The sequence below is a fragment of the Palaemon carinicauda genome, chromosome 31 (genome assembly GCF_036898095.1).
Source record: "Palaemon carinicauda isolate YSFRI2023 chromosome 31, ASM3689809v2, whole genome shotgun sequence".
In the NCBI taxonomy this organism is placed as follows: domain Eukaryota; kingdom Metazoa; phylum Arthropoda; class Malacostraca; order Decapoda; family Palaemonidae; genus Palaemon; species Palaemon carinicauda.
The window spans coordinates 15125838-15152484 of record NC_090755.1 but is presented as its reverse complement, the minus strand read 5'-3'; the positions used below and the strand labels follow the sequence as shown (position 1 = coordinate 15152484).

The window sequence follows — 26647 nt, the reverse complement described above, 5'->3', positions numbered from 1 at the left end:
TTGCCTAATTCTTCCATTTGAATGATTTTGAAGCACTCAATTTTTCATTTTCTTTGTACTTCTATTTTCACATAACACTCTGGTTAGAATTAAATGTACTTTACCTGAAGTATCCGAATTGAGGTAACATAATGAAAGGTAAGCGTAGATTAAATCATTTTGAATTTTTGTTTTATCTGAAATCAATGAGTTTTAAAAAGTTTGTAATCCCGTTTTTATTAGCTTTCATTAACGTAGTTAAAATTGTAAAGTGTATTTATATAACGATGGTGGAAGTTACACACGTACTAGCAAAATGGTAAGTAGGAATCATTCATGGCATAATATCATTATCACTTGGATTTATGACTGGTTGTTTCACAATTACTACCATGAATTTTCTTTGTCTACAGACAAATGTAACTTTCGTTATTGTAATTCTTACAAAGGTAATCGAAGTACAGTTTGAACAATATGAATATTACACGTTAAACTTTTGTCTCGAAGTAACATATTAAGCCATTCTTCCGATTTCAAAACTACTTCGAACTAACCAGTGGTATTAATCTTGTATCAATAGCTAAAGTAAGATGATAGTTTTAAATTCAAGTTATGAAAAAAATATATATTTTTGTGTAATTGGCTTTTACACTTAAATCCCTATAACTTTTCTTAGCTTACCTAGCTTGTCTCATGGTCTTAGCCCTAAGCCTAGGTGCTGCCTAACTCAAGGTCTTACCCCTACAGTAGGTGCTACCTTAGCTTAAGGCCTTACTCGTAGATGCTGCCCAAACTCAAGGTCTCAAGTACAGTACAGAAGCCTATCAGTTAGAGGAGTTGATAATCCCCCCTGAGTAGTGCATTGCTGTGTTCTAGCAGTGCATCATAAGATCATGGGCTTCATAGCCCATCGCTGGATGGAGCCTCGACGTAAACTTCTGTGACACTTCTTTTGCCCCCTGAGGTCATCCCAGGAGGAGAAACCCCGGGGCTAGGTAATGGATTTGCTCTGGGCGATTCGTCTCAGGTCTTCTTCGGCCTCTTTCAGTTGTTCGTAGTGCTCCCTAGCGTGGCGGAGTGGAACCACAAGGGCCTCCTCTACCTGTCAAAGGTAAAAGGCATTGAACTGTCTTCTGGACTTGTCTCTATCTACTAAGGGAAATATTACTGGATGTGTTATACACGCAATTTTTATTTGCTATTCTGATTTAATTTTGTTGGGAAGTTTTTCACTTTCATTGTACCTCCCAGCCAATACACTTGAGTCTTTACCTGTGGAAAAACCTGTGATATGTCCTCGAAGAGAGGGATGAGAACGAATTTGATGAAGCTTATCTGCGCAGACGCCTTCGTAACCTTGTCTCGGTCCATGAAAGGTGCCACAGGGAGACCCTCCTGTTTTTCAGTCTCCGCCTGAAAGCAAATAACGAAACGCGTATTCCTTGTCTAAGAAATACCACAGGATTCTTGTGTTGGAATTAGGACTTGGTTTTAGAACTTCGCATGGAGAAAAAGAATAGATTTACGGTTCGGTTTTTAGGTCACCAAAGGAAGAAAAAAATTTAAATTCCTGTTTTTTTATTCAACAATATTTTGATAACAGATTTAAAGGTTTAAAGGCCACTCATGAATGGCAGAGGCAAGGGACAGTGACACTGCCCTAGCTATCAGGACAATGCCCTAGAGACCGACCATATATACATATGATTGGCACCTAAGCCCCCCCCCCCTCCACCCAGACGAGGGAAGGCCAAGCAATGGCTGTTAAGGACTTAGCAGGTAGACCTATAGGATGGTGAGGTTGCACATACTAAAGGCACTAACGAGTTTGAGAGGGACTCGAACCCTAGTCTGGCGATCACCAGGCAAAGATGTTAACAATAGGCTTCAAAAGATGGGCATAAAAAGACTCAAGTACAAACAGGTTTACCTTACTGCTGGTGCGAAGAAAATGTTTATAAACATTAAGGAATACATCAAATCAAACATTGTTAGTGAATAATTATAAACCTTATTACATAAGCAGACTATAATGTAGAAATCATTTACCCAGACATACTTTCACTAATTTATTGAATTCTATTTCAGGTGAGTTGCGCGTAAGCGAATATGTTAATGAAATTGGATTCCGTGTTTTCCTGTCTAGTTTGACTTGTTAAGGTACGTAGAATAATTACCATCAGTTATAAAAACATCAATCTCTCTCTCCCTCTCTCTCTCTCTCTCTCTCTCTCTCTCTCTCTCTCTCTCATTAATGAAAACTTTGTGTGTATATATATATATATATATATATGTATGTATATATATGTATATATATATATATATATATATATTGATTGATTGATTGATTGAAAACAATCATTATAGGCTATTTCCCCTCAAAATTGAAGATATTTTGAACAAGGAAAACATCTCAATACCGATATATATATATATATATATATATATATGTATATATATATGTATATATATATATATATATATATATTCTGTAGTGATAGGTCCAGTTGTCAAACGTGTAATTCAGTCATAAGCCTACACTACATAACAGGCATTAGTGTATGTATTATAAAAGTAATGAAAAGGTGTTTTAAAAATGTTTCCTATGCCAGGTGTATCTGTTTATAACTAGTATTCTACTTCATAAATGCTAAGAGTTTTTCAGTAATTTGTAAATTTTAGTTATTCCCAATCTTTTACGAAGGGAAAAATTGTATACAGCTGTTGTTGTATACAGTGTATTATTATTATCATCATGATCATTATTATTATTATTATTATTATTATTATTATTATTATTATTACCTCAGCCAACGAAGTTGGAAGGAGGTTATGTTTTACCCCCTGTTTGTGTGTTTGTTTGTGAACAGCTTCTCGGACACAATTTTACTCGTAGAGTAATGAAACTTGCAGAGATTAACTGTTATATAAAAAAAACCTGGAAATGATTGAATTTTGGAATGTCAATGTCGCGGTTAAGCAAAATGTCCAATTCACGTAATCAGCCATGAGTTTGGACCTCGTTGTCACAGAGGCTTCAAACATTTTATTATTATCATCATCGTCATTAACGAAAGTAAATCCGAACAAAACATTTTTTTCCCCTGTTGGAGCCCTTGGGCTTGTAGCATCTTAATTTTCCAACTAGGGTTTTAGCTTGGCTTTTAATAATAATAATAATAATAATAATAAAAGTGAAGTACACTATCTATGGAAATGTTGAATTGTTCTTGCTCCTAAACTCGTTGGATAAATGCTGAATAACTATTGCCTAGCGATAATCCTTTTATTATTACTATTATTATTATTACTTGCTAAGCTACAACCCTAGTTGGAAAAGCAGAATGCTAGAACCCCAGGGGCTCCAACAGGGAAAATAGCCCTGTGAGGAAAGGAAAAAAGGAAAATAAAATATTTTAAGAAGAGTAACAACATAAAAATAAAAACAAAACAAGAAGAGAAATAAGATAGAAGAGTGTGCTCAAGTGTACCCTGGAGCAAGAAAAATCTAACCCAAGACAGCGGAAGACCATGGTATAGAGGTTATGGCTCTACTTAATTCTAGAGAACAATGGTTTGATTTTGGAGTTACCTTCTCCTAGAAGAGCTACTTACCATAGCTAAAGAGTCTCTTCTACCCTTACCAGAGGAAAGTGGCTACTGAACAATTATCGTGCAGTAGTTAGCCTAACCCCTTGAGTGTACAAGAATTGTTTGGTAATCTGTTATTAGGTGTATGAGGACAGAGGAGAACCTGTAAAGAATAGGCCAGACTATTCGGTGTGTGTGTGTGTGTAGGCAAGGGGAAAATAAACCGTAACTAGAGAGAATGACCCTATGTAGTACTGTGTGGCCAATTAAAAGACCCCATAATTCTCTAGCGGTAGTATCTCAACAAGGGAACCTTGTTTTAATCTATTTTACCTGGTTGAAGTATTCCTCGAGCAAACAGTCGACCCAAGGTTCGGCCACCATCGAAGGACGAACTTCATTGGAGATATCACAGGCCTGAGAAATGGGACAAAACAAGCGAGATGAGATTAGGGGAGTAACGTACGCGTTATTATTATTATTATTATTATCATTTGCTAAGCTACAACCCCAATTTGAAAAGCAGGATGCTGTAAGTCCAAGGATCCAAAGGGAAAAATAGTCTAGTGAGGAAATAAATACACTATAAGAGAACTAACGAACAATTAAAATGAAATACTTCAAGAACATTAACAACATTTAAATAGATCTTTCATATATAAACTATAAAAACTTAAAAAACAAGAGGAGGAGAAATACGTTAGAATAGTGTGCCCGAGTTTACCCACGAACAGGAGAACGTGAAAATGAATAGCACTAAGGTAAGCAACTGGATAGGTAACTAAAAACGTTTAGAAATAAGTTATAGAAGGATTTGCCGGTTTCCACCTTGATCAGGATCATTTTGAGCGCTGTTAGGTGATTGACGTTCTTGTAGTCGAAGTTCTCCAACTTCTTCTTGAAGTCGTCGACGATTTCAGAGTGGCGGGCCATGTCGGTCGCCAAGATCAGGAGAATAATCTCCTGGAATAAGAAACAAAAAAGAGAAACAATATATACTTTATAATCTGAAATCAGTCAATGGACTTAGTATTTATCAATGAAATGTGTAGAATATTTACCCGTAAATTTATGCTTATTAGTGGTATGAATAGTTTTACTAGGAAAATCTCAAACAGGAATTAGGGGCATTGTAACAATGCCATTGAGTCAAGGCGTAGAAAACAATATTGTATATGTCATTCTTTGGATCATTAAACCATAATTACGTATTTTTCAGCACGAGAATATTACTAGATAGGGCAAATGCTTACGAATTTTCGTTGGTCACCCAAACTCTTCATTAGTTCTTGGAATAGAAAAATTATTAAAAATTTGTAACGGAATTCACTCTCAGTTTTCAATTTTTCCGTAAAGAAGTAACATAGGTGTGATGCAATAGTTGCCGGTAAATTCTTTCATGCCATACAGTATGTGGTTGAGCCATATCCAAGTCTTAGAGAAATTGAACCATAAAGGATTTAGTTACAGGATATGTTCGTGCCCCCTAGGAGTGTAGTACCGTCTGTGGACCTCATGCGATGTACTTAGGTATTACTTCTGAGTCTTTGCTGTGTCCCTTCGGACCCTACCGAATGAGTACCAGTTTTCTTGGTAATGGTAGAAGAGACTCTTTAGTTATAGTAAGCTAAGCAGCTCCTCTAGGGGGAGGACTCCTCAAAATCAAACCTTTGTTCTCTAGTCTTGGGTAGTGCTATAGCCTCTGTACCCTGGTCTTCCACTGTCTTGGGTTGGAGTTCTCTTGCTTGAGGGTACACTCGAGCACACTGTTCTATCTTATTTATCTTCCTCTTGTTTTTTCCAGCTTTTATAATTTATAGTTTATATATGAAAGTTATATTTTAACATTGTTACTGTTCTTAAGATATTGTTGTATTAATTGTTCATTACTTCTCTTGTAGTTTCTTTATTCCCTTATTTCCTTTCCTCGCCGAGCTATTTTCCCTGTTGGGGCCCTTGGGTTTGTAGCATCTTGCTTTTCCAACAAGGGTTGTAGCATAACTAGTAATAATAATAATATTACTTTACCTCCATTCTTCTTTCTTTCTCAGATCTTGTTATTCATTCCCTTCTAATTTTTACTTCATTGTGTAACTGCAGGGTTTTCTAACAGTTGCACATGGGTACTGAATGGTCCCACAAACCTCAGCGCTGGGTTGTATAGCCGAATTCCATAAACTTGATCAAATCTAAATGCTATTTTCGTTGTCCACCACACCGCTTTTATTTATACTTCCGGCAAGATTTATGTATTAATATACAGAGTATATATATATATATATATATATATGTACATGTATATATATATATATATATATATATGTGTGTGTGTGTGTGTGTTTTTATATATATATATATATATATATATATATATATATATATATATATATTTATCTGTATATAAATTTATATATATATATATATATAACTATTATTCAAAAGTTTTATCTTAGGTATTGTTATTGCTTATTTAATACAATTGATAAAATTTCCCTTTGCTTTGGGATGTTGTATTCAGAATGTACAGAGCTTTCATTTTCCTAAATCTAAATTTAGTTATTTTCCAAGAGTTAGTCACAGTTTTATTTGTGTCATATTCCTGCGTGAGACACGATGTCATCCTTTTATGGCGATGCCTCAACATCTGTCTCTACAATCACAAAACTGATAATGGACTTGATACTGAATATTTACATTATTAACTTAAACTCAACACTAAAGGGTAAGGCACAATCGTGTATCGTACGTGTTTCATACACGAATTTACATTGACGGTATTGTTTTTTTTATCGTTCTCCCCTGCACTGATAATAGAAACTTGTTTTAGCTTGATATCGCATGTTTTGGCTGTTTGAATTTTGTGTCATTTTTGCCCTCCACTATCTGTATATAAGCTCGTTGTCTTGTTGAATAAGCTCGGTTGCATTTATCTCGCCTCCCTGTTATTACCTAACAGCTACCTCGCACAATTGTTGTCATTGAACGCTACTGAATTAGTATATATATATATATATATATATATATATTTATATATATATATATTTATATATATATATATATATATATATGTATACATATATATATAAATTATATATAATTTATATATATATATATATATATATAAATTATATATATATGTATGCATATACACACACACACACATATATATATATATATATATTATAAATATATATATACATATATATACATATATATATATATATATATATACATACATATATATATACATATATATATATATATATATATATATTTATATATATATACATACATATATATACATACATATATGTATACATATATACATATATATATATATATACATATATACATATATACATATATACATATATATATATATATATATATACATATATATATATATATATATACATATATATACATATATATATATATATATATATATACTTATATATATATATATATATATATATTTGTATACATATATATATATAAGTAGATAGACGTATATATATATATATATATATAGATAGATAGATAGATAGATAGATGGCTCCTGTGAAAAGCAATACAACACGTGTTAGAGGTCATTATCATCGTTTAGCTTCCAAATGATTATTACCTTGATCTATTCTATTTATCTCTGGAAGGCCTCCTATGGGTATTCTGCATTCAGTCGATGTGGTGGAACCTTTCTATTGATCAATTACATTTGCTAGTTTATGTGAACTTCGTATCTAACGCCGGAACCGTTTTGAATTATCTTTATTTGTTCATAAATTTTTTAATTGTTCCATGTTTTAGTTCTCGGAAGAACCTACTGAAGTTTGGATAGTGTTTGTTTCAAAGAATGTTTTATTACCATTTGTCACATTTTTACCTCCGTCAATGAAGTTAGAAGGAGATTATATTTTACCCCTTGTTTGTGTGTTTGTTTGTTTGTGTGTGTGTGTGTTTGTCTGTGAACAGCTTCCTGGCCACTATTTTAATTGTTGAGTAATGAAACTTGCGGGTATTAACTATTATGAAAAAAGCAGTAGATGACTAAATTATGGAAGGTCGATGTCAAAGGTCAAGCAAAATGTCTAATTCACGTAATAAGCCATAAGTTTGAACCTCGTTATCACAGAGAATTCAAACTTGATTCATATTCGAGTGTATGAAAATCACGCCAATTGATACATGTTAGGGTTAAAGATCAGGATCAAGGTCGAGCAAAAGGTCAAGAACTAAGCTGCCGTGGCGGAGGTGTACGCTTTACTGAGTGTTCCTCTAGTATAGATCATGTTCTCGGTTATGTATTGCAGATGTTTAAATATTTCGGTTGCATAATTTATATCAGGATTTAATAATGACGATAAGTTTGATCCCACCTACCCCTCGAATCTCTTTGAAGAGGCCCTCTGGTAAGCTGCTGAAGATGTTGCATTCAGGATTAGCCAGTATTCTGAATCCTACGGCACAGTGGTGGTTCTCAAGGGGCGAGGCGTCGTTGTACCTGACAGCCAGTTCAGTCCGAGCGTTGATTTGATAACTGGCAAAAAAAAATAAAATGGTGCTGAGTCTTAGACCTCTTCCGAAATTCCTACTACTACTTTTATTATCATTGTTACTAATAAAGAAAACTGCTAATTGTTCTTTAAAAGTTTAAGGGCCGTTCATGAATGGCAGATGCAAGAGACAGTGTCATAGCCCTAGCAAGTAGGACAATGACCTAGAGACAACCATATACACAGATGATCAGCGCCCAAGCCCTCTCTCCACCCAAGCTAGGACCAGGGAGGGCCAGGCAATGGCTGCTGATGACTCAGTAGGTAGACCTGTAGGCTCCCTCAAACGCCCCATTCTTAACTCACAAGAATGGTGAGGTTGCAGTAACTTAAGAAACTATCGAGTTTGAGCGGGACTCGAACCCCAGTCGGGTGATTATCAGGCAAGCTCAATGACCATTAGTTTCCCAAGAAAGTAGACGTAAAATAGGGAGTGGTGTTTTTTTTTTTTTTTTTTTTTTTTTGCGTCGGGAAAACTAGAGGAATATCTTAGATTACTGGAGAAACACTAAATAGATAAAGTTGAATCCACAAACAAGATATAAATGTATACATTTGAAATGCAAAGAATAATTTGTTTAATCCAATTTTGTCACCGATGATCTCTTGTTATATTGGGAGTTAGATCTATCAATAAATATTCTTTTTGCTTAAATAATTAACACATGATTCGTTATTTTTCAATATGTTTAGAAGAATGCGTATATTGTGATGCATCTCGCGTTATTTATACGCACACAATTATCTACATGGTATTACTTGAGAGTATGTTATGTTTTATTAGCGTCAGTTTTACTTTAAATAACCTTCAGAGGTTTTCGAAAGTATAGCTAAACATAATTTAAAGCTTATATAGTTTAGAAGTAGATTTCTGGTAACGAAATCAATTAAATGTCATTGAGAGAGAATTTGCCTAAATATTGTTGTCATCAAAGCCGAGATGATGTCTGGTAATGCGAAGCCAACCATTTTGACAGACAGGCCTCTCTCATTCATGATTGTTGTGAGGTCATTTTATTGTAAAAGATCAATCAATCAATCAGTGATTTATTATTGTAAATTCTACATTTCTTCGACTGGTGAAACACCCAACATAACTTTTTCATAGTTTTTTTTTTGTTTTTTTTTTTTTTTTTCTCTCTCTCTCTCGAGCGAAGAGGCACATCGGGCTGCCAACGCAAGGGCCCGTGTTTCAACCATATGTTTGGGCAATCTAACAACAACAACAACAGCGACTCTTACGAATTGTTATAGCCAGGATGATCTAAGTCGTGACAGATGCAGGCGGTGATGAGGACGCCCAGCTCCTTCTTCGAGAGTTTCTCCGGTAGACGACACAGGTAGATAAGGCTGTACATCATCTGGGTGACGCAGAAGCAGTGACGGAAGTTGTGGAAAGGGTTGTTTCGATAGTTTTCCTGTACGGACACCTGTGTGTGAGCAGGGAGGGAAACAGAAGGTCATTACTGTAGGAATATATGTGCCATGAGAGTATAAACGGCCTATGAAGGAGGATGGATGGTAAAAATGGGTAGCTTTGTAAAAGAGAATGAAAAGGTCTGTGTAAAAATGGAAAGGACCTTGGCAAGAATACCATATTTGTGAAAGAAAATGAACAGCCCTTACCATTATTAATATTAACAGTATTAATATTATTACTCGTAATTTGTTTTATGATTATCTGCAAACATTTACATGGGAAAACGAGATAACCACTTGGGCTACATACATACTAGTAAAGGTGAAAATTATACTATTACGAAATGGAAAATCCGTTATAAAAATGAGCGAAAACTTCGTGGTAGAAACTGATTTACCACCATGGTATTTTCTAATATAGTCCGACTGAATTTTGAGTAAGACAAGATTCATATGATGAATAGGATTTGTAAAGAAAAGCTGAAATCGTTTGATAATGGAAGACAGTGAGTTTGGTTGTCTCAAAAATTTAATGAGATTAAAGAAAGTAATAGAAGTTGACTTACCAAAAAATTCCTTATTGTTGGTGGACTGATGCAAAATTCTTCGAGGAGTCCTAATTCTTTGTACATGTGCTCTATCAAACACAACATCTGTGGATTTGTATCCATAAGGTTATTGATTCAGTGCTTTTTTTTTTTATAGTTCAGCATTATTGTTTCAGTCATGGACATTATTCACCCAAAATTTCGAAAAGAAGTTTCCCATCCGAGAATGTTGTTTACCTCATTGGGTTCCCATTGCCAGACGTCAAAGGACGGTTGTTTTAGGCTCTCTGTGGTTTCAGTTGTTAGCTGGTACTGTGAGGTAAATAGGACGTGATTCTTTATTATCATTATTTTTATTACTACTACTACTACTACTACTACTACTACTACTAACGGTTGTTTTAGGCTCTCTGTTGTTAGCTGGTACTGTGAGGTTTTATTATTATTATTATTATTATTATTATTATTATTATTATTATTACCACTACTACTACTACTACCGGTTGTTTTAGGCTCTGTTATTTCAGTTGTTAGCTGGTAGTGTGTGGTAAATTGGACAATAATTCTTTTTTACTACTACTACTACTACTACTACTACTACTACTACTACAAACGGTTGTTTTAGGCTCTGTTGTTTCAGTTGTTAGCTGGTACTGTGAGGTAAACAGGACATGATTCTTTATGATTACTACTACTACTACTACTACTACTACTACTACTACTACTACTACTACTACTACTACTACTACTAGCTAAGCTATGACCCTGGATGGAAAAGCTGGATGCTATAAATCCAAGGGCTCCAACAAGGAAAAATAGGTATAGCGTGAATGTACAGAATTTCAATCTCTTCACCTATTCCACTTGCTGTTGTATATATATATATATATATATATATATATATATATATATATATATATATATATATACATATATATTAAATTAAGTGACTTGCAAATGAGCTTGTGACTATGGTTAGTCTGTTCATCATCGAGGGGGGAAGTATCCTAGTTGAAACTGCTAGCGTGGTTTACACGGTCGAACGTTTCGTCGAACCCGGGTGTCACCCCTGCTTGTCAAACGGTTTGAAAAGGTGGAGTCAGCCACAAATGCATAAGATTTATGGACAATGAAGCCCCGCCCACAAAAGTCAGGCTAGATCTGACTTTCTTCGAACCGTTCGACGAACGTGTTCGACAACCAAATACCCCGTTCACACGTTCGAACATCACATCAAACATTTGTCTGTCGAACCTTTCGACCGTGTATTATTGTTATTATTGTTATAGCGAAGCTACAACTCTAGTTGGAAAAGCAGAATGCTATAAGGCCAGGGGCTCCAACAGGGAAAATAGCCGAGTGAGGAAATGAAACAGGGAAAAATAAACTATTTTAAGAACAATAACTTTAAAATAAATATCTCCTATATAAACAATGAAAACTGTAACAAAACATGGGGACGAGAAATAAGATAGAATAGTGTACCCTCAAGCAAAAAAAACTCTAACCCAAGAGAGTGGAAGACCATGGTACAGAGGCTATGGCACTACCCAAGACTAAAGAACAATGGTTTGATTTTGGAGTGTCCTTCTCCTAAAAGAGCTGCTTACCATAGCTAAAAAGTCTCTTCTACCCTTACCAAGAGGAAAGTGTCCACTGAACAGTTACAGTGCAGTAACCCCTGGGGTGAAGAAGAATTGTTTGGTAATCTCAGTGTTGTCAGGTGTATGAGGACAGAGGAGAATGTGTAAAGACTAGGTCAGACTGTTCGGTGTATGTGTGGGTAAAGGGAAAGTGAACCGTAACCAGAGAGAACGATCCAATGTAGTACTGTCTGGCCAGTCAAAGGACCAAATGACACTCTAGCGGTAGCCTTTTAGTCTCTTACCTTAGTGAATGAAGGTGGTTCCCTCTGCAGGGTGATGACGTGTTCCCTCACGGTCCCCGGTGAGAAGAAGGTGGCTGGCAGCGTGACTGCTGGCCTAGCAAAAGAGAAAAAAATAAGTCGGTATAAAGATGGCTTAGAAAAGACAGGCAGACAGACTGACTATTACCATTTTAAGTTGAAATGTTGGTTGAGACATTTTCGTGCAAATGTAAAATATTAAGCGTCACTAATATGTCAAAAAGTAGAATGGATCATATTGAGCCCTAAATCCATTTGACGTGTAATCATACTAATGATGATTATAAAAACAACAGCAACAAAGATAATAATAATTATAATGATAATGATAATAATAATAATAATAATAATAATAATAAGCTGGATGCTATAAAGCCCAAAGGCTCCAACAAGGAAAGTAGCCCAGTCAAGTAAGGAAATAAATAAACTACAAGAGACACAATGAACAATTAGAATAAAATATTTCATGAATAGTAACATCATCAAAATAAATCTTTCTTATATAAACTATAAATACATAAAAAATAAGAGGAAGATAAATCAAGTGAACTCTAATAATAATAATAACAACAACAACAACAATAATAATAATAATAATAATAATAATAATAATAATAATAATAATAATAATAATAATAATAATAATAATAATAATAATAATAATAATAATAATAGATCTTCTATACCTTAACCTTGCAAAGTCAACGTGGCGTGTCCTCTGGTGGGTGAGGAAGGCATCTCTGATGTCAGCAATCTCGTACTTGAACTTCTCTATTTCGATAACCCTCTTGCTGTCTCCAGCAGGGGTCAAGGGGTGGAAAACATAAGTATAACATGAAATGGATGCTACATGGTATTTTTTTCAACAGTTAATATTCATTGAGATTTTCGTAAAAATCATGATGCCGCTCTCAAAATTTCCGTTTCATACACTGTAATGCTATTGTTTTTTTTTGTTTTTGTTTTTTTTTTAATCGGTCACACTCTATGTATTGATAATAGAAAAAAATCTGTTTGAGCTTGCCATTGCATTTTTAATATTGTTGGATTTTTTGTGCCATTGCTGCCCTCAACTGTTTTTATATAAGCTTATCCTTTTGAATAAAGTAACTTGCATTTACCTGGACACTCTGTTAGTACCTAACAGCTAAGTTACTCTGGTAACCCCTGGGTTGACCAATTGCCGCAAAGTAACTGTTAGGTACTAACATAAAGGCGAGGTCAATGCAAGTTATTTTATTCAACAAGGTAATGAGTTTATATAGAAACAGCTGGGGGCAACAAAGGCACAAAAACTCCAATGAAAAACCTGTTTAAGCTTGTCCTTGGATTTTTCACATTGTTATAAGGATTGTGTCATTGTTGCCCGCAATTGTAAAGTGGATCGTATCAATATATATATATATATATATATATATATATATATATATATATATATATATATATATATATATATATATATATAATATATATATATATATATATATATATATATATATATATATATATATATATATATATATATATATATATATATATATATATATATATATATATATATATATATATATATATATATATATTCTTTTTTACTTAAATTTGATATGAGATTTGGTGTTATCAATAAAAGTAATATTTCCGGGAATTTATACGTTGCTTCTGCCAGATAGGAATCTTAATTAAAATATGATTTTCGTACAGTCAATTGGTTTCTTTATCATTGTAAATTTCATTGTACTGAAAATTGTTTACTTGAACCTCATTTTTAACAAATTTAGTTTTATATGTTGTATTTTTGATACTTGGAGAAGATTATTGAGTTTATTGCAAATGTTTACACAATTTTTGTTCTTAAACATTATGGCTACAAGACAAATTTTCTTTTGTACTGTGCTATCGACAAGTCAAAATCTTTTATCCTGGAGCAAATGTGATCAGAATGTAAAATTATTAAGTATTTGAGTTCCTTGGTGATTTTCCATCTATTCTAAGAAGGCGCATGGAGAATATCATTCATATTAGCCATAATTTGTGGTTTCGTCATGCTAATTATTTTCTTGAGCAAGTTCCATATGGAAAATCATCATAATAGTGCAATTATTGTTTAAATTTTGTTGCGCAAAAAAATTGGTTTCTGACGTTTCTTATTTTGCTTAGGTCCCTGGTAAAAGCTTTTATTTTGGTGCGGTTTTCGTCCAAATTTTGTACTGTGAAAGTATGAAGAGAATCTTTGCTTTGTGCACAAAAAATTTCCAATTGTACAGGGTTGAATTTACTTTTATATATTTGAGTTTTTGTTGATAATCTTATATAATAAAAATCTTTGATATGACACGTTTAAATTTGATAAAGTAATTTCCGATTCCTTACAATGATTTATATAATTGCACTTCTGTTTTATACAATAATTTAAGTAGTACTGACAACCCTAGGCTCTTGAATGCATGGTATTAATTGGAAATTTATAACCTTTAATCTGTTCAGGAGCACTGAATACAGTAGACATCGTTCCTTGTAGCTATGAACATATAATACTTAATAAAATAACCTTTGACCACAAATGTCAAGTTCCCATAGGTATCATAGTTATAGAGAATGCCAGAATATCACGCCTAGTTTTAGTGTGTACTGTGATAGGAAAACGGTCTTTAAATAGACCCATGATGGAAAGGAAATGCAGCTTTTTGAAGTGTTATATGCACTGGACATGAAACTGCCTCAAGATTGGATTGTTGTGGTGCAAATTCAGTGAGAAATTTAGGTACGTTAGATAATGCGTTATAAGAGTTTTCTATACACAATAGAGTGGAGTCGACACTGTCGTCCTCAAGATTGGATTGTTATGGTGAAAGATCAGTGAAAAATATAGGTACGTTAGCAATGATAATGCGTTACAAGGGGTTTCTATACACAATAGAGTGGGATCGATACAGTGCAATTGAAAAGTAAAATTGGGATGCAGACGTAACACTTACTTTCCAGCCTCTTCTCCAACGACGAGATTCGCGTCCCGAAGTCGGCCTTCAGTTCCTCGATGCGGAAGACCTTCTGGAGCTGGGCCGCCACTTCCGCCACCGTGTTGGTGATGGTCTCGTCCCGCTCGCCTCCGGGTCCCAGAACTTCAGAAAGTTACAGATACAAATGTGATCAGCAGATTCAAAGATGACGTGGAAGAAATAGCGTAGTTAATCTTTTTCATGATGTATATTTATTCGTTTATTTTGTACTGCACGTGTATACACTGTATTGCTATTGCTTTTTCTATTCTATCTCTTGCGCTCTCGTGAACTTATGATAGAAAATCTGTTTAAGCTTATCATCGCATGTTTCATATTGTTTGAATTTTTGTATCTCATTTGCTCTCAATTGCTTGTATATAAGCTCGTTATATGTTGAGTAAACGTAACTTGTATTATAAAAAAAGACAGCATTGCAGTGTATGAGTGTATGAAACACGTAGGGTACAATTTGCTCAATATATTTACTTTCAACCTTATTTAATTTTACTTCATTTGGTTTACCTTCACTTTAACTTGAATTTTTATACTAATAACCTTTGGGCTTTGTTTAAGCGGATTTTTTTTTTGGCACAATTTGGATATGGATAATAATGACGTCATCATGTTAATGTTGATGTTTCATTATCCTATCCTTTTACTTCTTCCTCACTTGAAATTATCTTAATAATGGTATGGTGGTAATAATTGAAAATTCTCATTGAGTAATTACGTGTAATAAATACTGGTTATAAACTACAACATACAGTAAAAGAAACTTCCTGGCTTCAGGGATCGTAAAGTTTATAGTTATCAGAATCATTCATAGAATTCATGGTGCCGGTTTAGTATGTGGCATACCTTTCGAATATGGCCTACGAAATTCTATCTGTTTTAGTATGTGGCCTAACCTAACCTAACCTAACAAGCCAGGTAGGCCACATACTAAACCAGAATAAAAAAGGTAGGCCACTTACTAAACCGGCACCGAATGCATATAGTCCAGTGGTAGGAGGTGTGATTGCTACCGTATGGGAAACAAAATTTCATGCAACTTTGTTAAATAATTATTTTACGTTGATTTCTAATTTATGTGGCGATCGACCAGGTTGGGGGCTGTTTTCGAGATATTAAAGTTCAAATGTCTTGTTTTTATGATATTTACGAATTCTAAAAATCCATAAACATTTTCGTTTCTAATGAGTGAATTGCATTATTTCGCTGTAAAATTTTATTTTGAATTAGGCAAAGAAAATCATATGATTGCAGTTGCGGTATTAACAAGTTCAATTACGTAGGCCTTACAAAAATAAAAACGAGAGAGAGAGAGAGAGAGAGAGAGAGAGAGAGAGAGAGAGAGAGAGAGAGAGAGAGAGAGAGAGAGAGAGAGAGAGAATTTTCTAATGATACAAGTGAGCCATTTGCTCTTTATTTCGGGTGGTATTAAAAACTTTTCCCACCAAGAAACAGCATATACTAAATTATAGAAAGTGGGTTCTTAACCATCCAGGTATATCCACCATGGTTTCCTCTCTCCATGAAAGGACACTCCTAGATGACCCAGCTATATAATATACATTATTTATTATTCATATAGTGCAGTATACCTTCTGGAAAAAAAACATGTTTATCAACCGAACGAACTTTCTATATAACAGAATGAGAAGAGAAAAGTGCTCTAAATCAAAGGACTTATCGTAAAATATAGCCGAAAATAATGACAAATAAATGCTTTGGTAGAAGCAGGTGAAAAAAGAAAATATCAAATAAACAAGGGCAAAGTGGAATGACTTAAATGCTCAAGTATTATTATCCAAAACGCCAATAAGGGAATTCGTTCCCAATTTTACAGTAAATGGATCTTTAGGACCGTGCAATATAAAATCGGCCCCGGAGGTGCTAAAGGTATTTGTGCAGAGTAAGCATTATTTAAGGGTCTTTACTCCTTTCCGTTGGTCCCTACCGCAGCTGCACTTGCTCTATATGCTTCTACTTTACCTCTATTCTTTCTTCCTCTCTTACATCTTACTGCCTATTTTCTTCTAATTTAAACTCCATAGAGTAGGCCTAACTGCAGTGTTTTCATCATGTTGCAATTTGGGGCTGAATGACCTTACAGGCCCTAGCGCCGGCAATCTAGCCCAAATTCATAAATCCAATCCAATTCAATATAAAATCCGACCTTCTCAATGCTTTAAATATTTTGTAGTTCGCTAAAACGATTAACATGTGCAATCTCAAATTTTGTGAAACCAATTGCAAGCTCCGAGGTAAATTCGGTGAATCAGGTTGCATTTACTAACCTAAACTCAGTGTAACAATTTGCATGTACTGCAGCTATTGTAAACTCAGTGAAATAAATAGCATGTACTCGCGTAAACTTAGTAAAATAAGTAGCATGCACTAACGTAAACTCGGCCTAACAATTATTATCATGTACTAGCCTAAACTCAGTTAAACAAGTAACATGCGCGAACCTAAACTTGATGTACTAAAGAAAACTTAATTAGATAAATAGCGTGCAATACTCGGACCTCGGATGTATCAACGTAAACTAGGTGAAGCAAGAAGCATACTTTTATCTGAAGCTCATTGAAAGAAATGAGTTGCATATGTACTGATTGACTAAACCTGAGAAAAATAAGTAGAATGCAGTAATGAGCTTAGTGAAACCAGCAACATGCACTAACTAAAGTCTCAGGGAAATTAGTAGCATGCACTGACTCGAGCAAACTCGAACACTTTTCATGTACTAACTCAATCTCAGTGAAACAATTACATGCAATTACTCCTTCCAACACAAATTATAACAGTGGAAGTACCGTCTTGATATTGTTATGTTAGTGGAAATACAGTGTTGATAGCCGCTGATAGTGATGTAATCTTATATGGAGAAATTTTTTTTAGCTACCTGAAGTTGTTTTAACTTTGGCCGTCGATGACAGTTTTATGAAATTATGGAGTTTTTGTTAATGTCGTAGATAGAAGCGCCGCGCTGAATGTGAATAGATACCCTTGTTACAAAATCAGAAGGTTTTGTGCTGAATCCATTTTCACCACTAAAGAGCAATAGGTACTTATTCAATATAACTTGATTTCCCTACCACAAAATAGTAGCAAGAACTTACTGTCTGCGTGTAATTGTAGCATGAAATGTATTTGGTTATAAAGGAAATTACAACGCTCTGCGTGATTGAATGCATTTTGATTTTATAGTCATTCTTATTCTTTACTGAATTAACGACTATTTATGTTGAAGGCGCAGAAGAAAATCAAGAGAGATTAAATATCTTTGGAGACAGCGTAGATGGCGATAACACCAAATAGTTTGACCACCCTGCACTTCGCAGGTAGATCTTGCAACGACTTGAAACGGGTGACGCAAATTTAAATGCTCTTCTAGTCAAATTTTGAATAATGCATGTAGATATACAAGAATCCTCTTATTCAAATCATAGTTATCTTAAATAGGATCTTTGCGTTCCACAGGTTTAAGTACAGGGCATTTGTAAAATGAAGAAGTTAAATCTGGGCTCCGAGATACCTTAAATGTTGTATTATTATTATTATTATTATTATTATTATTATTATTATTATTATTATTATTATTATTATTAGCAAAGCTACAACCCTAGTTGGAAAAGCAAGATACTATAAGCCCAAGGGCTTTAATATGGAAAATAGCCCAGTGAGGAAAGGAAATAAGGAAATAAATAAATGATGAGAACAAATTAACAATAAATTATTCTAAAAACAGTAACTACGTCAAAACAGATATGTCGTATATAAACTATAAAAACTTATGTCAGCCTGTTCAACATGACAATTGCTAAGCGTTGTGTAGCATGTAGCAGTAAGGCGTCATTGCGATTTGCACAGGTGCTGCTAAGAACTAACTTAGTGAATACATTTAATCTACAGGGAAGTGAAGGGGGGTAAAGAAGACCAATGGTATAGCATCAGTACATGCCTGAGTTGTGTTTAGAAGAGGCTCGATGCCTTACTCGATTTATGGTTGAGGACACCTCTGCAACACAAAGCAACCAGAGGGAAAGAATGCGTCAGAATGGGTCTCAGTTTACATAAAAAATCACTTAACACTGCGGTCCAGTTACTAAGGGTTGAGATTACGAACTTTTCCCTTATTTATCTTACGCTAATTCATCTCTTTACTGTCATATTAGGAAGATGTGACTTTTTCTATCGATAACGTTGCCATATCTTCTCGTGTTTTCAGCGATCTTCGATTAAAGACGAACTGAATAAATCCAGGATGGGATACGTGGCACCGCTGGCTGGTAATCATAGGAAAGCCTCTAACCCTTTGTAGCTGGGCATAGTGTCTTTGGAAATAAATATTAAATTTTACTTTTTCTTTTAAGTTTTTTTTTGGCACTAGTGAAAACTACGGCAACGGGATTCGAGGGTTAAACATTCCGGAAATTTAAAAGGGAAAAGAATGAGCAAGAGAGACTGTTAGATTATATAAAAAGAAATAAAAGGATATAGTGAGCATTAAGGTTTTAGGTAACATTAATATAGTAATGGTGACTAAGAAATAGAATTGAAACTATACTATGTCTAAGGTTGCATAACACTGAACAATCGATCCACATCAAACATTACATCACATCGAGATATCAAAGCATGGATTTGATTTCTTAACACGTGATACTCTTTAATCAAAAGGTGACTCACTTTGCTGGTAGGTGTGAGTGTCGACTACAAAGGGTTCTCTGAAATATGAAAAAAAAAACAATTATTTTATTTATCGTTTATGCTGAACTGATGCAATGTGAATGACTATACTCATTTTTTTTAATAAGGCGCATTTACACTGACTCGCAGCGGTGCCCTTTTAGCTCGGAAAGGTTTCCTGCTATCTGATTGGTTATAATGATCTTGTCCAACCAATCAGCGATCAGGAAACTTTTCCAAGCTAAAAGGGCACCCGTGCGAGTCGGTGCAAATCTGCCTCACTAAAAAGAATTGACTATACTGAATGTTGTTACTGAACTCTCATTGCTTCTTTGAAGAATTTGTTTAGAAACTTGAAAATATGTGACTCTTATAATTTGAGTTTTGTAGTGAAATGTCAAGAGAATTGTCTTTATGAAGGTTTCCTCGTGATGTGTATTTATAGCCGGATTTTGTTGACATTAGTATACAATTTTCTAAACCTAAGCTATTTGTTTGTACTTTCAATTATTATTATTATTATTATTATTATTAGTTTAAGCTACAACCCTAGTTGGAAAAGCAGGTTGCTATAAGCCCAAGGTCTTCAACAGGGAAAATAACCCAGTGAGGAAAGGAAATAAATAAACTCCGAGAGAAGATATGTAGTTGTTCAACTACTCCAACCTCGCCTTGCTCCAGTTTTCAAACTGTAAAACCCTATATCTCTTGGGATCTTGAAACGGATATTAGAGCCTTCTTTACAACGAAAGTTTGATGGAACTCAAAGCTTTGGTTTTTGGGATGAGGTTAAACTCTTAGTCACTTGATATTCATGTGAGCCTCTGTGCCAGTGTTAACCTTAGCGGAATGACTCATCAGCTGCATTGGAAAATGAAAAAACAAGATACCAAAAGATTATCTATAGAGTGACAGCCTGTCGCTTTTTTTGGGAATGAATCCAGACTAATTATTTCTGGCAAAAAAAAAAAAAATCTGGCCAAAAAAAAAAAAAAGTTGTACATTGGCTGTCCCATTGGCTTTTTGTATTTACAAATCTGAAGATTTTTACTGGGTTCCAGATTATTGTTTCTAGTTACTTTTTATTCCAGAAGAATAATGTGACGCAAAAAATATGATACGAACGACCGTTAGTAGTTGTAATTTTAAAGAAGAATAAAACTATTTCTCTGGAGTTTATTGAGAACGCACCCTCTCCAAAGTCAGAGTACTAGATAATAAATGCAATATCCATGATATAATAAATAAGAATGTGAGTTCCTACTGTATGATGTTGGAGGACATAGCTGGGGAGACGGTGATGTGGGCGCCATGGCGGTCCTTCAGGAGAACCGGAGTGCCCCTCGGTAGGCCGCAAACCGACGAAAGCTGGTCCTGCAGGTCCCGACTACTGCAGCCTCCGTTGAAGATAACCTGATTGAGACAGAGATAGCAAATATCAGGACAAAGAATGGATATGAGTAAAGCATTGTTGTGGCCTATTGGTAACGTCTCTATCTGGTGATCGCCAGACTGGGATTAGAGTCCCGTTTAAATTCGTTAGTTCCTTTCGTGTCTGCAACCTTACCCTTCTTGTGAGTTAAGGATGGGGGTTTGGAGGAGCTTATAGGTCAACCTGCTGAGCCATCAGCAGTCATATTTTGGCCCTCCCTGGTTCTAGCTTGGGATTGGGCGCTCATCATATGTATATAAGGTCAGTTTCTAGAGCATTGTCTTGCTTTCTAGGGCAATGTCACTGTTCTTTGCAGTTTATTTTCAGTAGTCAATACCTATATTGTGCTGTAATATTTCAGTTAATTTTCTTATGGTAACAAATACTTCTTTGGCTCACTATTTGGACTATGTGGCCTCATTGTGATCCAATGTTGCCCGCATCAAACTTCAAATTTCAGCTGAAGTTTCTAATATCTGTAGCCTAATCGAGTGAGCTACTGTATCTATAACCAGAAACTGGTTAGGGTAAGAATAAAAATTGAGATCATACGTTGCTGTATATAACTTCTTTTATTAACGTGTTTTTCCCATTTGTATTGGCTAGGCATGGTTACCTTCTTTTGAAGGACTTTGATTTGGCTTTGGGGTAGACTGTAGGCCGATTGGCTGCCCTGCCTGACATAGCTTAGACCCCACTAGCGTATGTTCATGTGCTGTACTATAGTCGATTCTTTTTAGTGAGGCAGATTTGCACCGACTCGCAGGGGTGCCCTTTTAGCTCGGAAGAGTTTCCTGATCGCTGATTGGCTGGACAAGATACTTCTAACAAATCAGAGAGCAGGAAACTTTTCCGAGCTAAAAGGGCACCGCTGCGAGTTAGTGCAAATGCGCCTCAGGAGCGAGGAGTCCTGGTGAGGTTAGGTGGACAGTTCGAGACGTGTGTGATGTCTTGTGATGTTACAGGCCTCATACATTGTGTGTGTGTGTGTGTGTGTGTGTGTGTGTGTGTGTGTTAGTTACTAACGATGGAGTTTCATTTGTCTGTCCACAAAATCAATCATGCAGTGGCAACTCAGGTTTGATGGTAGGATAAGTTACTGGTATGATTATGGCTTGTGTTGAAATCTTAAAATGCTAAAGTTGACAATATATACAGTATATGGATAATCTGAAATATCGAGTTGTTAAGAAAATACCATTGTCTATAAATTGACACCTCTTTTGTCACCACGTTCTAAACTCGACGTGATCAACACCTTTGTAACTAAAGGTGACCTATCCTTTTCACAGTTCTATAATCAATTTTTCTTAATAAGGCGCATTTGCACTGACTCACAGCGGTGCCCTTTTAGCTCGGAAAAAATTTCTGCTATCTGATTGGTTAGAATTATCTTGTCCAACCAATCAGCGATCAGGACACTTTTCCGAGCTAAAAGGGCACCCCTGCGAGTCGGTGCAAATCTGCCCCACTAAAAAGAATTGACAATAGTAATTAGTCATGCCTAATGGCAGTAACGTGATCCCAAACCAGCTCTGCGGACCCAGCGGTGGTTCTCATAGCCCACATTCATCCAGAAAATCACTTTCATATTGTTTTCCCAAGAGCCCATGTTCCAACCTTGTGTTAGGGCAATCTAACAACAACAACAACAACAACAATAATAATCCAGAAATATTGGTCTCCCAGTCATTTCACCAACGCTTTAGATTCAAGCGATTATCTGACAAGGAGTCACAAAGACCAAATGCATTCTGAACTGAATCATAGGCTTACGGGTGTTGTCTAATGAGGAATTTTAAAGGTTGGTCTTCTCCCAAGGTTTTGATCCGTCTGGGTACATTTTTCGTGGATCCATAGAATTTTGAGGAATTGCTTTTTATAACCTTTGTAATGACACGACGCCAGACAAATTGATTGATTGATTTGAGGTTTTCTGGCATCCTGACATCTAAGGTCATTGACGCCGACGCCAGACAAATTTTGATTCAACCAATTGAGTATGACCAGACTCCTTTTCACAAGCGAAAATTGTCTTTGTCTTTCATTATCGTAGGAAGAGTTCTACTGAAAACAGTAACCACCTCTTCTTCTTCTTCTTTGCATACGAAAAGTAGATATTTGATTCCAGCCACGTTTGGGTTGCCAAAAGAACGTATGCCATAAGAATTTGGATTAGAAAGCTGTTTCCACCATAGTATATTGATTTATTAAATACTGAAAGCTAGCGTTACAGTAGGTATGGACATCAGTACAAAACTGTACGTCATATCCGAAGAAATGGTAATTTGGTAACTTGGGCTCACTATTCTATCTTATTTCTCTTCCTCTTGTTATTTTTTTTTAAGCTCTTATAGTTTATATATGAAAGATTTAATTAATGTTGCTGTTCTTAAAATATATTATTCTGATTGTTCTTTACTTATGTAGTTTACTTATTTCCTTTCTTCACTGGGGTATTTTTCCCTATTAGAGCCCTTATGCTTGTAGTATGTTGCCTTTCCAACTGGGGTTTTAGCTTAGCTTATAATAATAATAATAATAATAATAATAATAATAATAATAATAAAAACAAAAACTAATTATTGTTATTAGCTTAGCAAGGAGTCTGCATTCAAATTATGTTGAGGTGTTACTATATTACAATGCCCATCACCAGAGGTCTCTTATTCCATTTACTATAAAGATGCAGAGCGATTCTCTTGGCAGGGATGATGTCACGATTCCAGAAAACTTCAACTAGACCGGCCTATCTTGGCTGTGTTATTGATGATGATCCTTCTGAGTTTCAGAGGCTACCATTCTGTTTCAAAGCACCATGAGTTATTGCCATTTTACTCATGTTGTTATTAGGCTTTGTAAATATTTATCTATTGTTGTATAATCATCTGTTACTACTTTTTTCTTTCCATTTCTCACCTGTGTTCTATTTTTATGAGGACTTGATTTATTATTATTATTATTATTATTATTATTATTATTATTACTACTACTACTTGCTAAGCTACAACCCTAGTAGGAAAAACAAGATGCTATAAGCCCAGGGGCTCCAACAGGGAAAATAGCCCAGTGAGGAAAGGAAAAAAGGAAAAATAAAATATCTTAAGAACAGTAACATAATAATGACAGATCAGGCTATCTGTGTAAAAACTATTCCAATCTTTAAATAAGGACGATAGTAAAGATAAAAGAATATAATCGCCTTGAAGTACATTCAGACATAACGACCGTTTAATGTTTATTTATGAGCCAGGACATAATGACAGAATCCAAATTATTGCTGTAGTACGGAGACTATAGTATCCGACTGTATCAAGAAAAGCCGGAAGGATTTGGAATGGCATTGAACATGAAAAGTAACACGGTAATTTAATGCGTATGTGTCTGGAAGAGAAATTACGGATTATTTTAAGATGAACTTGGTTGATATCTGCTTTGTCAAAGTCTCGGAATAGAAGAAGGCGGAGATGAATCTTAACCTCAGAGACTGTAAATGGGACTTCAATGAAGTGGGTCGGTAATAATTGAGAGGTGATTTGAAACAGTAATGAGACAAAGCATAAATACCGTAAACTTGATGAATAAGTGTGAATATATAAAGAGTTAATTAGGATATAATAAGGATTGAATGTAAGACCGCAGATTTTATTGACTGCAATATTGCCAGAAGCCGTGTCGGCCGGAAGGGCCAACACAATCTGCTTCAACAAGAAGACAGCAGATATTGCGCGCTACTGGTTATTGTCAGTCTTACTGGTGTGACAGCAAATAAAAACACTGTAAATTATTATGACTGCATATTGATAATAAAGATCTCCCTTGAGGAAAGAAATAAATGAGAGCATAATCTTGCTCTAGACTGTTTTGTAAGAAAGCGGAGTGACGCTACAGTTGATGCCTATTAGATTTTGTTTGTTGAATTTTTATTTACTTCCTGTCGCTTAGGTACTGAGAAAGTTATTCAGACACTATTCTAATGATTGTTGTAATGAAGGAGAACAGTTGGGTTTGGTACTGTATCGGCATGAATGGGACATCACTTTAGAGACGTAAAACCTTAGAATTGAAAGGGTGTTATAGCCTTAGCATTTACTTTTTATAATGCTTAAGGAAACCCAAAAGACATCTTTGATAGACTAAGGCTATGTTTTGAAAATTATACCCCACCATGCTATCAAGTATGAGTCGTTTACAATCCTTGGAAAATGGTATCTTTCAGTTGCAATCATTTTTCTTCATTGGATAACGTAAGACGGATGCTCTAACTTAGTGATGACTGCCACAGATGTTTCCGACTGACTATGGCCATAGGACTTATGTGCAGTTACTGCTCCTCATGTATATTCAATTTACTAAATGAGTGAATTTGAGAATTCGTCTTTTATGAAGGCTTCTCATATTTCATTTATTAACTCTCGAAATTATTTCTTCCTTTTGTTATCGGACTGAGAGTTATTTCTTATCAAAAAGGCAGTTTTAAAAGTCAAATTCGTGTATCACTTTTTATAAGACAAACTTTTCCCATATGTACACACAGCATATATATATATATATATATATATATATATATATATATATATATATATATATATATATATATATATATATATATATATAAATATATATGTATATATGTGTGTGTGTGTGTGTGTATATATATATATATATATATATATATATATATATATATATATATATATATATATATATATATATATATATATATATATATATATATATATATATATATATATATGACGCTCGTATCTGGAGGTAGTTAGTGATTCAATTTAAGAACAATAAAACAAAGTACTCAAGTTAATTGCATATTTGTAAAAATACAATATAATTGAAATAGAATGAAAAAAAATCAAATTAATTGGAAACTAATTTGCAAGGAAAATGAACTCTAGGACTCCTCCTCACCTTCTGGATGTTACTGGTGTTCAAAAGTTTAATGTAGATGGTTTTGTTCTTGTAGTTTGTGTCTCTTTTGACGACCCCGTTTCCCATCCTACGTAGGTGAACGATTCTTGATCCTGAGGGTCGAAAAGGCTTCAGGGTTCCTTGGACGTCGTCTTCAGGAGTTCGTCGTCCTCTCGCTTCTACTGCGGCCTGCCCTTAACATCTCTGCCGTGATGATGGTAATGAAGGGGGTTTTTGAAAAATGAACAGCTGTAGGGAAATGTGTTTAAAAGTTTTTTTGTTTTTTTTACAATCGAATGCTAAACATTATTTTTATGATTATTTTCGTCCATGTCGATTTGGACAAGTATTTCAACTTTTATGCAGATTGTGAGTTGGTACCTTATTCTAGGTACTCTACAATTTAGGTCAAAGACATTTGGCGTGTTGAAACCATTCGTAAAGATTCTTGAACTTTCTATCTGTCTAAGACTTGTTAAATGGCTTGGTGTTTGAAAGTTCTTTTTATGCTCATCGGCCTCGTCTGTTGAATAACCTATCATTTAACCCTACGCTGCTTATTATGCAGAACAACCATTTTTCTAAAGGCTGAGTGATGT

At 34.8% G+C, this 26647-nt stretch overlaps 1 protein-coding gene across 1 annotated transcript; it reads right to left on the bottom strand.

Annotated features, from left to right (window-relative positions):
- On the bottom strand, window positions 1-26647 carry LOC137625054 (high affinity cGMP-specific 3',5'-cyclic phosphodiesterase 9A-like). Its single transcript, XM_068355988.1, has 14 exons — window positions 26049-26647; window positions 20955-21103; window positions 19691-19728; window positions 14972-15115; window positions 12683-12842; window positions 11979-12072; window positions 10328-10402; window positions 10109-10195; window positions 9366-9553; window positions 7951-8107; window positions 4399-4533; window positions 3904-3987; window positions 1252-1392; window positions 1-1081 (listed from the first exon to the last, which is right to left on the bottom strand). The coding sequence occupies exons 1-14, from the start codon at window positions 26133-26135 to the stop codon at window positions 971-973; spliced, it is 1650 nt and encodes a 549-aa protein (XP_068212089.1). The 5' UTR covers window positions 26136-26647; the 3' UTR covers window positions 1-970.